This window comes from Zootoca vivipara, chromosome 1, assembly GCF_965207765.1.
Source record: "Zootoca vivipara chromosome 1, rZooViv2.hap1.1, whole genome shotgun sequence".
Taxonomy (NCBI): domain Eukaryota; kingdom Metazoa; phylum Chordata; class Lepidosauria; order Squamata; family Lacertidae; genus Zootoca; species Zootoca vivipara.
In genome coordinates, this window is record NC_142582.1 from 25,348,446 (window position 1) to 25,360,973 (window position 12,528).

General features: G+C 42.3%; 1 protein-coding gene across 1 annotated transcript in view; it reads right to left on the bottom strand.

Annotated features, from left to right (window-relative positions):
* The window catches only part of CERS6 (ceramide synthase 6), an 83,702-nt gene that overhangs the window by 34,834 nt on the left and 36,340 nt on the right, over positions 1–12,528 (bottom strand). Inside the window, exon 4 of the mRNA XM_035133156.3 lies at positions 5,754–5,811. Within this exon, the coding sequence (XP_034989047.1) occupies positions 5,754–5,811 (58 nt within the window). The remainder of the gene's footprint in view (positions 1–5,753; positions 5,812–12,528) is intronic.

A 12,528-nucleotide genomic window follows, 5' to 3' on the forward strand; every position in this document is an offset into this window, starting at 1 on the left:
TAATCCTCATAATCATTTCCTTCTGCTGTCTTCCTTCTGCTGGGACAAGATGACCTAGGCCAGGCATGTCCAACAGGTAGATCGTGATCTACCGGTAGATCACTGGACGTCTGTGGTAGATCACCGGTAGATCAGTGGCTCCCCCAAAGAAGCTAAAAAACTTTGGCTTCCCTAAAAAAAGCTCAACATCTTTGCCCTGCACCCCTAAAATGATCGGAACCACCCAAAACAGGGCTTTCCTTCCTTAAAAAAAAAGCTCAACGTCGCTTTTCTCTTCCCTAAAGAGGTTCAACAACTTTTACGTGAACCCCCCAAAACAGGGCTTTCCTTCCTAAAAAAACTCAACAACTTTGACCTGAACCCACAAAAAGGGGGTAGATCACTGCCAGTTTTTATCTCTGTGAGTAGATCACGGTCTCTTGGAAGTTGGCCATCCCTGACCTAGGCAATTACCGGTATTCTCCCTGCCTGTGTTGGCTCCCAGGAAACTCATGGCTTAAGGTTCTCCTAGAAGCCAGCATAATTAGAGAAATTATCCATCTAGGATATCTTCTATAACTGCCAAATGGAGTATTTGAGAGCAGCATCAGAAAAAGTGGGCTGGAGAGAACATGGTGTACAAAGATAAGATCTAGGTAACTGCTGAACATATCGTGTACTGTACCTATCATACTAATTTGATGACACCCAATTAAAAGTACAGACAGGACTGTTATATGATTTATAAGGAAGCTTAATCCAGATAAGGCTAAGGCACTCTTAGTGCGTGGTTCCCTAGACAAGATTGGTAGGGTTCTACCTGTTCCCTCTGAAGAAATAGCCTGGGGATACGTCTGGATCTACTACTATTTCTGAAGGCACAGCGGTGTGGAGTGCCTTCCACTGGCTTCAGCTGATGGCCCAGCTGTGGCCGTACCTGGATGGGGTACCGTATATTCTGGCGTATAAGACGATTTCCTGACCCATGAAAATCGTCTCAAAAGTCTTATATGCCAGGTACTAGAATCTGCGGTCGCTGCATATGGTGGGGGGAGCTCATAAACGGCCGTGGGGCATGGCACAGTTTCCCTAAAGGAGCCCCTGAAGAAGCGTGTGCTCGGGAGAGGGCTGCTCTCCGCAGGGGCGAACGGCTCCCTCATGGCTTCGACCGGATTAGCGCCTCTTCATCGGCACACGGAGGTGCCTGAAGTGAGGCGGCAGGATAGCAGGAGTCCTAGACAAACAAAAGGGAACAAAAGGGGGGGGAAGGGAACAAAAGGGAAAGCTTTCTTACACTGTCGGCTCCTGCTTTAGAGAGGGAGAGGGGGCTGAGCTGGGTGTGCTCGGCTTGCTAGGGGTTAAAAGGAACTGAGCAGGAGTAAAAGGGAAGGCTTTCCTGCAAGGAAAACGCTGTTGCCTCTCTCCTCTGCAAGTGCTGCCTTCTGGGTGTGTGGAAGGTGCTCTTGCTTTAGAGAGGGAGAGGGGGCTGAGCTGGGTGCGTTCAGCTTGCCCAGCCACCCGGGAAGGCTTTCCTGCAAGGAGAAGGCTGTTGTCTCTCTGCTCTGCTGCCTTCTGGGTGGGTGGAAGAAGCCCCAAAACAGGGGGGGGGGCAAGAAGCGGTGGCGAAAGGGCAGCTCTCCCAGGAAAGGATGTGGAGAAAAGGCCATCGAGTTTCAATGAAACCCAGTTCTCCCCACAGAAGCATAGGAAGTTGCCTTATAGCTTATAGACCACAATATGTCATTGATATACTTATGACATAAGATGATGAACAGGAGGATTTTGAAGGCTTTTAAAGGGAAACTGTCAAATTAAAATTACCATATTGAAATCAAATCTGATGTTTCTTTAATTTTTATTTGGTGTGCGGTGCGGTGGAAGAGGGGTAGTCTTACACGGCGAATATATACCAAACTCTATATTTTAACTGAAAAAGTGGGGGGTCGTCTTATATGCCCAGTCGTCTTATACGCCGGAATATACGGTAGTCTAACTTGTTGTCCATGTTTTGAAAAGCTCCAGGTTAGATAACTGAAATACGTTATACTGAACTGTTATATGTGGAAGATAGTTCAGAAAGTGCAGTTAATACACAATGTGGGAGCCAGATTACTGACTAGAACCAGACAATCCTAGCATATACTGTAAATACCAATCCTGGCCCAGCTGCCTTGGCTACGGATTGGTCTCTGGGTTCAATTCAGATTTCAGCCCTGAGAACTAACTTCCTTTTTTATTGTCTTATCACTTTCCTGACTCTTAAGAATTTTGCTTCTGTCCTTGTTTCTTTTCTTCTAATACCTTGTCTAATGTGTTAAAATTAATTTTAGATGTAATTTTGGTGTAAGAGATGAAGCTTTTATATTTTTTGCTTTTCTTTGTGGTACAAGAGGTAAAAATACAGTTTAGATTTCATTAGTATCTTTAGGCGCCAGGCTAAAACATTCCCATTCTATCCCTTGCCTTTGGCTAATTAAACAATCTATGTGGTCTTTTAAACTGTGTGTGTGGGGGGGTATTGTTCATGTTTGTTACTATGTGATGTAGTTTTGTGTAAAATGCCCTGGGATGCTCAGATGAAGGGCAGTATAGAGATTTTATTAATTAATAAGGAAAGGCTTGAGTAGAAAAGGGTTCGTTTTCTTACGGAATGAACAATTACAAACAGGTTGATCTTTGCCTGACTTTTTGATTTTTCAGTCTGATCCCTGCAAAGCTATGTTCTCTGAGAGATTCAACATATGCATAAGGTATCAAGCTTGATTTCTGAAACTTTCCTAAAACCTGGTGGTCACAGCACCAATCCATGCACTGGACTCCTTCAGATGACTGTGCTTAGTTTCACAGAATCCCACCATGTAGTTGATCTTACAAAACTGTTTCTTGCAGTATCTGAATTAATTTACAGAACTGAAAAACTCTAAGGATTCTTTTCTATCTTGTCAACTTCAGCTAGCCATCCTTGTCTGACCTCTCCCCCCCCGTCCCCCGCACCTTGCCTTCTCTTCAATTCCTGTCTGTGTGCTCACCTCTGATCTACACAGGGCCGTCTCAAGCCGGTTGGGCGCCCTGGCGCCATGGCACGGAGATCGCTCCGGCGCCCCCGCCCTAGTGGGCGGGCGCAGCGCCCTCCTGCCGGCCCCGTGCCACCGAGACTACCCCTAGAGCCGGGCCTGGATCTAAAGCACTATTAAGCTACCTGAACACAGAAATTCCTTGCTCCTTAGAGCTGGCAGAGTAGCTAACTTCCAGAATTGACTCATGGTAATGACACCCATTACAATTTCAGAATGAGAAAGATAAACCTTGTTCAAAGAGAGAGAGATGCGGGATTAGCTCACGTGTAAATTAAGATGCAAGATTGAGATCTGTATGCCTTAACGAATTTTGATACGATTTCAAACCACACTGATAAAAGTGTGGTACTATAACTGATGCAATGTTCAAAGGCCTATTGCAAGCAACAAAGTAGGTTATTATTATTATTATTATTATTATTATTATTATTATTATTATTATTATTGGTAGATGCTGTTCCGCTGCAGGCACTCTTGGATGACCCTAGATCCAAGTCAGTTGCGTCACAGGCTACGCCTTAAGCATCAAAACTGCTTTTGTAACTGTGTCGATATGACTTTTGCTGCAGGAAGATAGCCCTGTTGATTCATAATCCTCATAATCATTTCCTTCTGCTGTCTTCCTTCTGCTGGGACAAGATGACCTAGGCAATTACCGGTATTCTCCCTGCCTGTGTTGGCTCCTAGGAAACTCATGGCTTAAGGTTCTCCTAGAAGCCAGCATAATTAGAGAAATTATCCATCTAGGATATCTTCTATAACTGCCAAATGGAGTATTTGAGAGCAGCATCAGAAAAAGTGGGCTGGAGAGAACATGGTGTACAAAGATAAGATCTAGGTAACTGCCGAACATATCGTGTACTGTACCTATCATACTAATTTGATGACACCCAATTAAAAGTACAGACAGGACTGTTATATGATTTATAAGGAAGCTTAATCCAGATAAGGCTAAGGCACTCTTAGTGCGTGGTTCCCTAGACAAGATTGGTAGGGTTCTACCTGTTCCCTCTGAAGAAATAGCCTGGGGATACGTCTGGATCTACTACTAATTCTAGAGGCACAGCGGTGTGGAGTGCCTTCCACTGGCAATGGGGCAAATGTACAAGTATGCAAAGCTTAGCGTCACAATTAATTCGGTCAAACAATGATCCAGCAGATTGCACAGGGTGGGCGATCTTGCCAAATGCTACTCTGAATCAACACCTGTTCACAAAATCTCTGATAGCATGGGATACTGACAGGGATCCAGAGTGGTAACATAACAGCATAATCATGTTTGTGTATCATGCTCCTTGTTTAATTCCACAGCTGTGAAATATGGGCAAGTTACAGTCAGTGCGTTCAGTGTGTGGAAAAATTAATCTTAATATCTTCAGCCTGCTATATATGTCTAGAAACAATAAAGCTTATAGAAAAACATCTGCAGCACTGAAATTCAGAAATTCTGAAAGCTAAACTGTTCATGTTTCGCTTACGTCCTCTGAACAAGACAAAATCTGCTCTTTAAATAAATGCCATCCTTTCCCAGATTGCTTCAATCCTGAAAATAACGGTTCCTGAATCTTACACACACACACACACACAGGCAGAGAGAGAGAGAGAGAGAGAGAGAACCATATAAGTTACCAAAGGAGCAACCTGATGGCTGACTACAGGCAAAGGATGAACAAGAGCTGGTTTTCCCATTTATTTTGAATATGCAGGGGAATATACAGGGATCCATAAAGGTAAAGGGACCCCTGACCATTAGGTCCAGTCGCAAGCATGCCAGACTGAGCAATACATTGTAAGCTTTTCATACTTCCCAAATAAAGTAGTGAGTGCTGCATGCTCAGAAACAAGCCAATCCACCCAAACCCCACACTTATTTTCTAAGGTTTGCAAATGTTTTTTATGTTTGACGGCCAGTTGTGGCTTAGCTATTAAATCTATGCGGACGTGATTGTCACATGTGACTATCCCATCCAAGTTCTCTGGACAACCCCCCCCCCCAAAAAAAAATGGAGCAAAGCACATAAAGGGAAGCTCTTCATCCACATTATAAAGAAGAGTTAGCAGCAGCTTGCACACATTACAATTCTCTCCAGCTATTGTCTGCAATGTATTTCTAAATCACCTTATCTTGTGTCATGATATGAAGAGGCTGTGGTTCACCTCCTAGAACAGGCATCCCCAAACTTCGGCCCTTCAGATGTTTTGGACTACAATTCCCATCTTCCCCAACCACTGGTCCTGTTAGCTAGGGATCATGGGAGTTGTAGGCCAAAACATCTGGAGGGCCGCAGTTTGGGGATGCCTGCCCTAAAAGATCCTTTCTCAGTCTCTATAGAACTGCCTCTACCTCTGCTCACAGACTCTGAAGTGTTTATAAGCCTATTAGCTCTTCCATAACCCATACAGGTGTGCTTTAGCTAAAACAGGTTGGCCTTTCAAGTTCAGGTCACACATTTGGCTTGACTTCATAGCCCAAACACAAATAGCAAGAGCCTTTCAGGAGTGTGTCATGAGTGCCTAAAAAGCTTCTGCACGTTCAAGAAGCACCTGGACTAACAACAACAACAACAACAACAACAACAACAACAACAACAATGTGGACTAATTCAGCGAAGCCGTTATCAAAGGAGATTCAGGAAGACACACAAAAGAAGCACAATGGGACATTAACACTAATTTCATTATTCAAATGGGCCTTACCTTTTTCAAGAGTCTGGCTCCATAGGTGAATATATAAAGGTAAAATGTAAATCTCCACCTGCAAATAAAGTAAAATATATTTATCTTGTTAACCTTGCTTAGGTTGCCCTGAGAACCTGCTTATAGGAGAGCTCATAAATGCCCCCTAAAAATTGTATTTTATGTGTCACACATCTATAAATCAATATTTGGGCCAGAACTGGAATCTGATCAAAAGTTTAATTCACCCATCACAGCCAAACAATTAAATATATACTGTATCTGAGAGCCAGATGAAGCCAAGCAAATTAAACTCAGGTTGCTCCCCCCCCCCAGCTAAATGCAAACAGATCAAAATAATCCCCACGGTAGTTAAGTTTGGCTCAGTAAAAGTGTACATCACTGAGACACAGGCTGCATACATGGGTTGTATACAGACAGTGCATATAAAAGAATCATGATTTCCATTTATGTTAAAGTGTGACTACCTCAATAGCTATGTTAGAAACTCAGATATACAACCTAGGCTCCTTAATGGCTCCTTAAACCAGGGTTATAGTCAGCAAAACGGAATGCCTACCGTGTTTCTCCAAAAATAAGACACCGTCTTATATTTATTTTTCCTCAAAAAACCCATGGTGGCTTATTTTCAGGGGATGTCTTATTTTTTTTTATATTAAGTATGGTACATTTTAACCTACACGGTTAAACTGCCTATCACTATGGCTTATTTCCGGGGTATGGCTTATTTCCAGGGTATGGCTTATTTTTGGAGAAACACGGTAGTTGCCATTTTTGGACCAGACGGCTTGAAAGTCATATTATTCAATACGACTTTTTGATTCCTGAAATTCATTCTGATTGTGCAGAATTCTACAGGATGCGTTGCTAGTGTGTGAAAACAGTCAAGATCCAAAGGTCCCAAGGCCTGCACCTCCAGATGGTGGAGATGTGAAGCGCCATTCTGGTGCCCAGGCATCTTCGCTTGACCGCAAGTAACTGATAGCCAGGTGCAAAATGTGCCTGCTGCCTGGGGAATTTCAAACTCTGCTCAATACCATAGGTGAAACACAAATGCACTGGGAAAATGAAGAGTTACCCAACAATGGATTCTAAATATCTCAGTAAAGCTTACTGTTTCAGGGGGACAAGTAACCTCTAATAATGGACTGTAAAGTACCCTAGAAGCATTTATACCAGTGGGAGACCAGTTTTGTCAAACAGTGTAAACATTTCAGAGTCAAAAGGTATGAACTGCACAGACAACAGACTGTAGAGGAGCACAGACAACCATTTAATGGATTACTGCATGGAAACATAGGAAGCTACTGTATACTGAGTCAGCATGTTGGTTCGTCTAGCTCAGTATGTAAGGTTACCCTTGAAAATGGCCTGGAGGTTGCAGCTGCTGTTGATCTACCTAGCTTTCTTACTGTCCAATGAGTATGTGTCAACACTAATTTCGTTGCTATTTGCTACAGTTGCATATAAACTACTTGGATCCCCACAGTTGAAGAGCTGGTAACCATATGATTGTTCAAAGGCATTCTCTGCTTAAGAAAAAGTACGATGGGCAGATTAGAGCTTGTCATTACAATTTAGGATGCAAGCAAAAAATTAGTTCAGTGTTTTAATCAGTATCTGCACTGACGGTGTCCAACTGTTCCTTTCTGTTCACAAATTCTAATTGACATAGTTCTGGAAGGCATCTGTTAGCCAGGAGACATACTTAGATTATATGGCATTATTTAACGTAACGTAACTTTGAAATTTGATTGTCACAATTAGCTTTATTTCTTAAACCACCCTCAGTTTGTAGAGGTAGCTTCATATCTGGTTTCAGTTTTTCAGCCTTAAGCTTGTTGAGGGTGGTCATGTTCAGTGTTGCTTCTGCCCTTCCAATGCACTGCGAATAGAATTTTAGAAATATTTCTTGAGAATGTCCAGAGTTCTTGGCTTGCTGAGTGGGAGTCAGACTTAAGTTACTCATAACAGTCACTGATTTTGGCAGGGCCAAATTATCAAATAACTTAATCTTGATCCAGCCCACTGTGCCTGCTGTCTAAGTGTGGTCTCTCTAATGTACGAAGGCTTGTAATAGCGGTTGTGTATAGCCCTTGTGTTCAATGGACAGCTTTCAGCTTCATTATCGTCAAGTCTCGCAAATTAGGATAGAAAGTGGTATAGCAGTACCTGGTAATTACTTAATCGTATTTTCATATGATTGCATGGTGTAGGGGTCAGAGTGTTGGGTGGAATCCAGACACATATAAAAACCATTCTGAAAATGCTTTTTTTAAAAGCGTTTAAAAAAATACTCTGAATTTTCCATAAGGCGTACCATCCCCACCTAGCGTCACATTGTATATTGAACTTAAAATGTTTTATTTGCAGCTGTATAGCTGAGTCCTTGGACCAGGACCTGAGAGATCTGAGTTTGAATCTCCACACAGGGGGTGGAGTCTGGGCCAGGGGGTGACCTTGGGCCAGTTGCAGTCTCTCTGCCTATCCTACCTTGCAGGGTTCTTGTGAGGATAAAGCAAGGAGGTGGAGAAGTGTTCACTCCACCCTGAGCTCCTTGGAGGAAAAATGGAATATAAATGGAATAAATTTTTTTTTAAAATGTGACCACCCAATTATTAACTGGGGTGGCAAAGTGGAATCATATGGCACCTCTCGTAAAACACTGAATTCCTGATATAAGGTGTTGCTATTGTTATTTGGAGACCTGAATGACTTTGGGGCCCCCAAATACTTAAAGGGCTCCTTCTCCAATACCTGACAACTAGCACCTTGAGATGTACGGTGGATGGAAGGCACTTGTTTGTGCTGCAGCCAGTAGGTGGTGGAAGAGTTTCTCCACGATGGCACCCCTTTTGCATTTTCCCTCCACATTGTCATTGTTTTTACATCAAACAACCATGTGTTTTTGACTAGGAGTTTCAGGGAGAGTGACTGAGGCTGAATGGCCAGCAGTTCTTCTCTTCCTTTGCTCTGCTGGTGTTGTTTTCTACCGTTTTAATCGGTTGGTGATTTGCTATATCCAGAACTGATAGTCCTGGACTCCTGTGGGAGGAAATGCAATGAACAAAATAAATTCACCAAGTGGTGAATGCTTCGTCCCTAGTCAGAAAGGGCTCATTTCCTGAGGCTAAGGAGCTTGGGGCTCCGCAACCATCTGGATGGCAGGCAGGTGAGTTCACACCTGTTCACATGGCTCATACCAGCTGCAGACTTAAGCAGAGATTGCCAAAGAACAGTGCAGTCTTTTAAAATAAGCCCATATTAATACTGATTATCACTAATAATGTCAATGTAACAAGATCTGTGACGGCAACGATCTTCTCAAAACAATGGAAGGATAATATTAAAGAAGCTCTTCTCCTTCAATTATGAATTTAAAGCATGCAGGCTAAGATGCATTGTATCACCTAAAATGCTATAAACTGCTTGTCCCGATTTCTATTTTTGCCCTCTCTGCATGATTCAGGACAGGATTCAAAATGTTCCGAAACCAACAATGTGAAAAAGCTTTAAAATTACATATTGCAAAATGCGAAGAACAAAAAGAAGTCAGTTGGCTTATCTCCAAATGGCTTTAGAGACCAGAACTGCAAGCACAAATGACATTTTAAATTACAAGTTCTAACTTCTGCAGTTACTTACAATTTCCATAGTTGGCCAGAAAGGGAAACAAACAAAGCAGCCAAATCTGATAAAGATTTTGTAACTGTCATAGGATTACATATACCCATGTGATTATCTCAGTGGGTTGTGAGTGGGATCATCCACATCAAAGCAAAGCAAAGCAAAAGAACTCTCAGCCCATGGCATTCTCAGGATCACATCACCTTTGTCACAGCAGATTGGACGCACTGGTGAAGTCTGCTGTGCGGAAGCCAATGTATAAAATGCAAAAAAAAAAAAAAGGAGACAAAGGATTGCTAAACACATGGGGCAGCATGCCGGAGCAACACAACTTGAACAATCATGCCTTCATTATGATACCATCTACTTTAGGAAAAACAAACAGGCAGCCTGCCCCCCAAACCCTCTCTCTACAGCTAGTGCTTCCAACGCCAGGAGTCTTCTTCTTTTTTGCCAGTTATTTTTATTGACATTCCATAATTTTTAACGAATTGTCACCAAGCTAATACAAATTCAATACAAATTTAAAAGTGGATTTCCCACCCACCCCAGATGTCCCCTCTATTTTCCTTCCTCCTTTGCCGCTCCCAATAAAATAACTTTTCCAACTATAATTCAAAATACACTCATCCCTATCCCTTCACCTCTACACGTCACCTGTTCAATTACCAATTTCTGCTATGGCTTTTATACATTGTTATAACCTGTCCTCAAAATAGACAAGTAGAGTAAATCCTCTTTTAGCTATCTACAATAGTCTTTCATCAATTTTCAAACATTTCCTTCTGATTCCACTTGAGTAATACTTTGCCTGAGAAAAACAGATCTTGCTTCCTCCCAGACAACATACACACATTTCTCATTAACATGGCCTTGAGCATTGCTGTCTTGACATGTGGCCCCAGTAATCAACAACTTAGCCTCAGAGGGTGAAAATGCTGCCAATCTCCCAGCGTCACCCACCCTTCACATTTCGCCAAATTTAATCTTCAGTTTTACATACAACCAGCTCATTAATAAATAAACACAATCCATTATCTCTTATTTTTTTGTCTGAAAGTCTCAGAAGCCATCAAGATGATATACACACTGTGGTCCATCCTGTCCCTTTCACTATTCTTATTTCCAACTTCAAGCTTCAAGGAGGTGGGCTGGTGTAATCTCAACAAAATCCATATCTCCTCTCCATCCTCCTCCTCCCAAAACTAATTAATCTTCCTGCAGTCCATCCTGCTGACCCTCAGTTCCATTACATCCAACTCCACAGTTTATTCTCTTCTGAGTGCTTAATAGTCAATCCAGTTGTTACCAATCTTTCTTCTGTACTATTTTTATTTCATAATATGAAGTTCCAAGGGGTGGTCAAAATCCCTCAAAATTCCCTCAAGGTTGTTACTCTCCATCTTCTTTCAGGTAAAGTCCTTAGTATAAAAAATAATAATCCATTGCGAAGAGGTATCTTTAAAGTCCACTCTCCCCCAAAACTTTGCATTCCATTGCTTTTAGGGAAAGGTAGATAACACAGATTCCCCCCAAAAAACATGACTTAAAATATTGCCTCTCCTCCTTCCACCATTCAAGAAAAGCATAAATCAGCGCCTTTCATTTTTTCCAATGTTTTCTCCTCCACCATAAATCAGGATATCAGGATCGGGGGGGGGGGGCGCCTCTTCACTTGCCAATTATGTTCAAATTCAAGGGTATTCCACAGCTTGTCATGGTAGCTTGCTGGGGCTGTCCTTGGACAGAGCCAATGAGTCCAGTGTCCTCACCTTTTCATCTGGAAGACGAGGATTTCCACACACACCCCAACACAAAGGCATTAACAGATGACCATGGGTTGTGCTGTTTTGATACCCTCTAAAGGTTAGGGGAGACATGCCCCTTACCCCCCATTAATCTCCGCCTGGGACCCCTCCGGGGCACCGGAGATTTGCCAGGTTCACTGCAAAACAGGAAGTCCAAACGCCAGGAGTCTTGCTTCCCACACAACCTCTTAAGCAAATACTTAAGATCTCTTTCTTCCCATGCAATCTAAATACTCCCACACTCCAAATTTCATCAGAACATGCATGCAAAGGTGGGTGAACAACCACATTTATGGGAGGGATTCTTAAACTTTCTTCCCATGCAATCTATATTCTCCCACTCTCAGAGATGCTGTCAGCTGAGGGGTGGGAGGAATAATTTTTGCATGATTGCTTGAGCATTTAAATCAGCAAGAAGGTGCAATGTCCAGGGCTTTTAACCAATGCAAAAATGCTTTTCTTTTCAAAATAATATTGGCCTGTATGATTAGAACTCTTGCTAATTGGGGTTCTCATCAATAACTGAAGTTAACTCTCTGTAAGGGGGGGTAATTTCATAAGAAGGGGGTTTTTTATAAAAAAAAAAGTATCAAGGGCTTTTTTTTAACCTTAAAATACATTTTTTGGATATATGTTTTATTGAAACTTTTCAACATACAATGCATTAAAAACCAAACTAATCTAAATAAAAAGGAAGGAAGAGGAGGAAGGAAGGAAGGAAGGAGGAAAAATATATATAAAGCCCTCTGTCAGAGGTAGATCTTAATCCTTTCCCATACAGGGGGAGCTTTCCTTTCTTCTCCCCACCTGGGAGATCTTCCCTTCCCTGCCTCTCAGACACACCCGAGTTTAATTGCTGGCCTCTAAACTTTCAAGAAATGTGAGAATCTGTTTTTGCACTTAAATATGATCTAATCACCTCCTGGCAAATAGAAGGGGAAGAAATGGAAGCAGTGAGAGATTTTACTTTCTTGGGCTCCTTGATTACTGCAGATGTGACAGCAGTCACGAAATTAAAAGACGCCTGCTTCTCGGGGAAAAAGCAATGACAAACCTAGACAGCATCTTAAAAAGCAGAGACGTCACCTTGCCGACAAAGGTCCGTATAGTTAAAGCTATTGTTTTCCCAGTAGTGATGTAGGGAAGTGAGAGCTGGACCATAAAGAAGGCTGATGCTTTTGAATTATGGTGCTGGAGGAGACTCTTGAGAGTCCCATGGACTGCAAGAAGATCAAACCTATCCATTCTGAAGGAAATCAGCCTTGAGTGCTCACTGGAAGGACAGATCGTGAAGCTGAGGCTCCAATACTTTGGCCACCTCATGAGAAGAGAAGACTCCC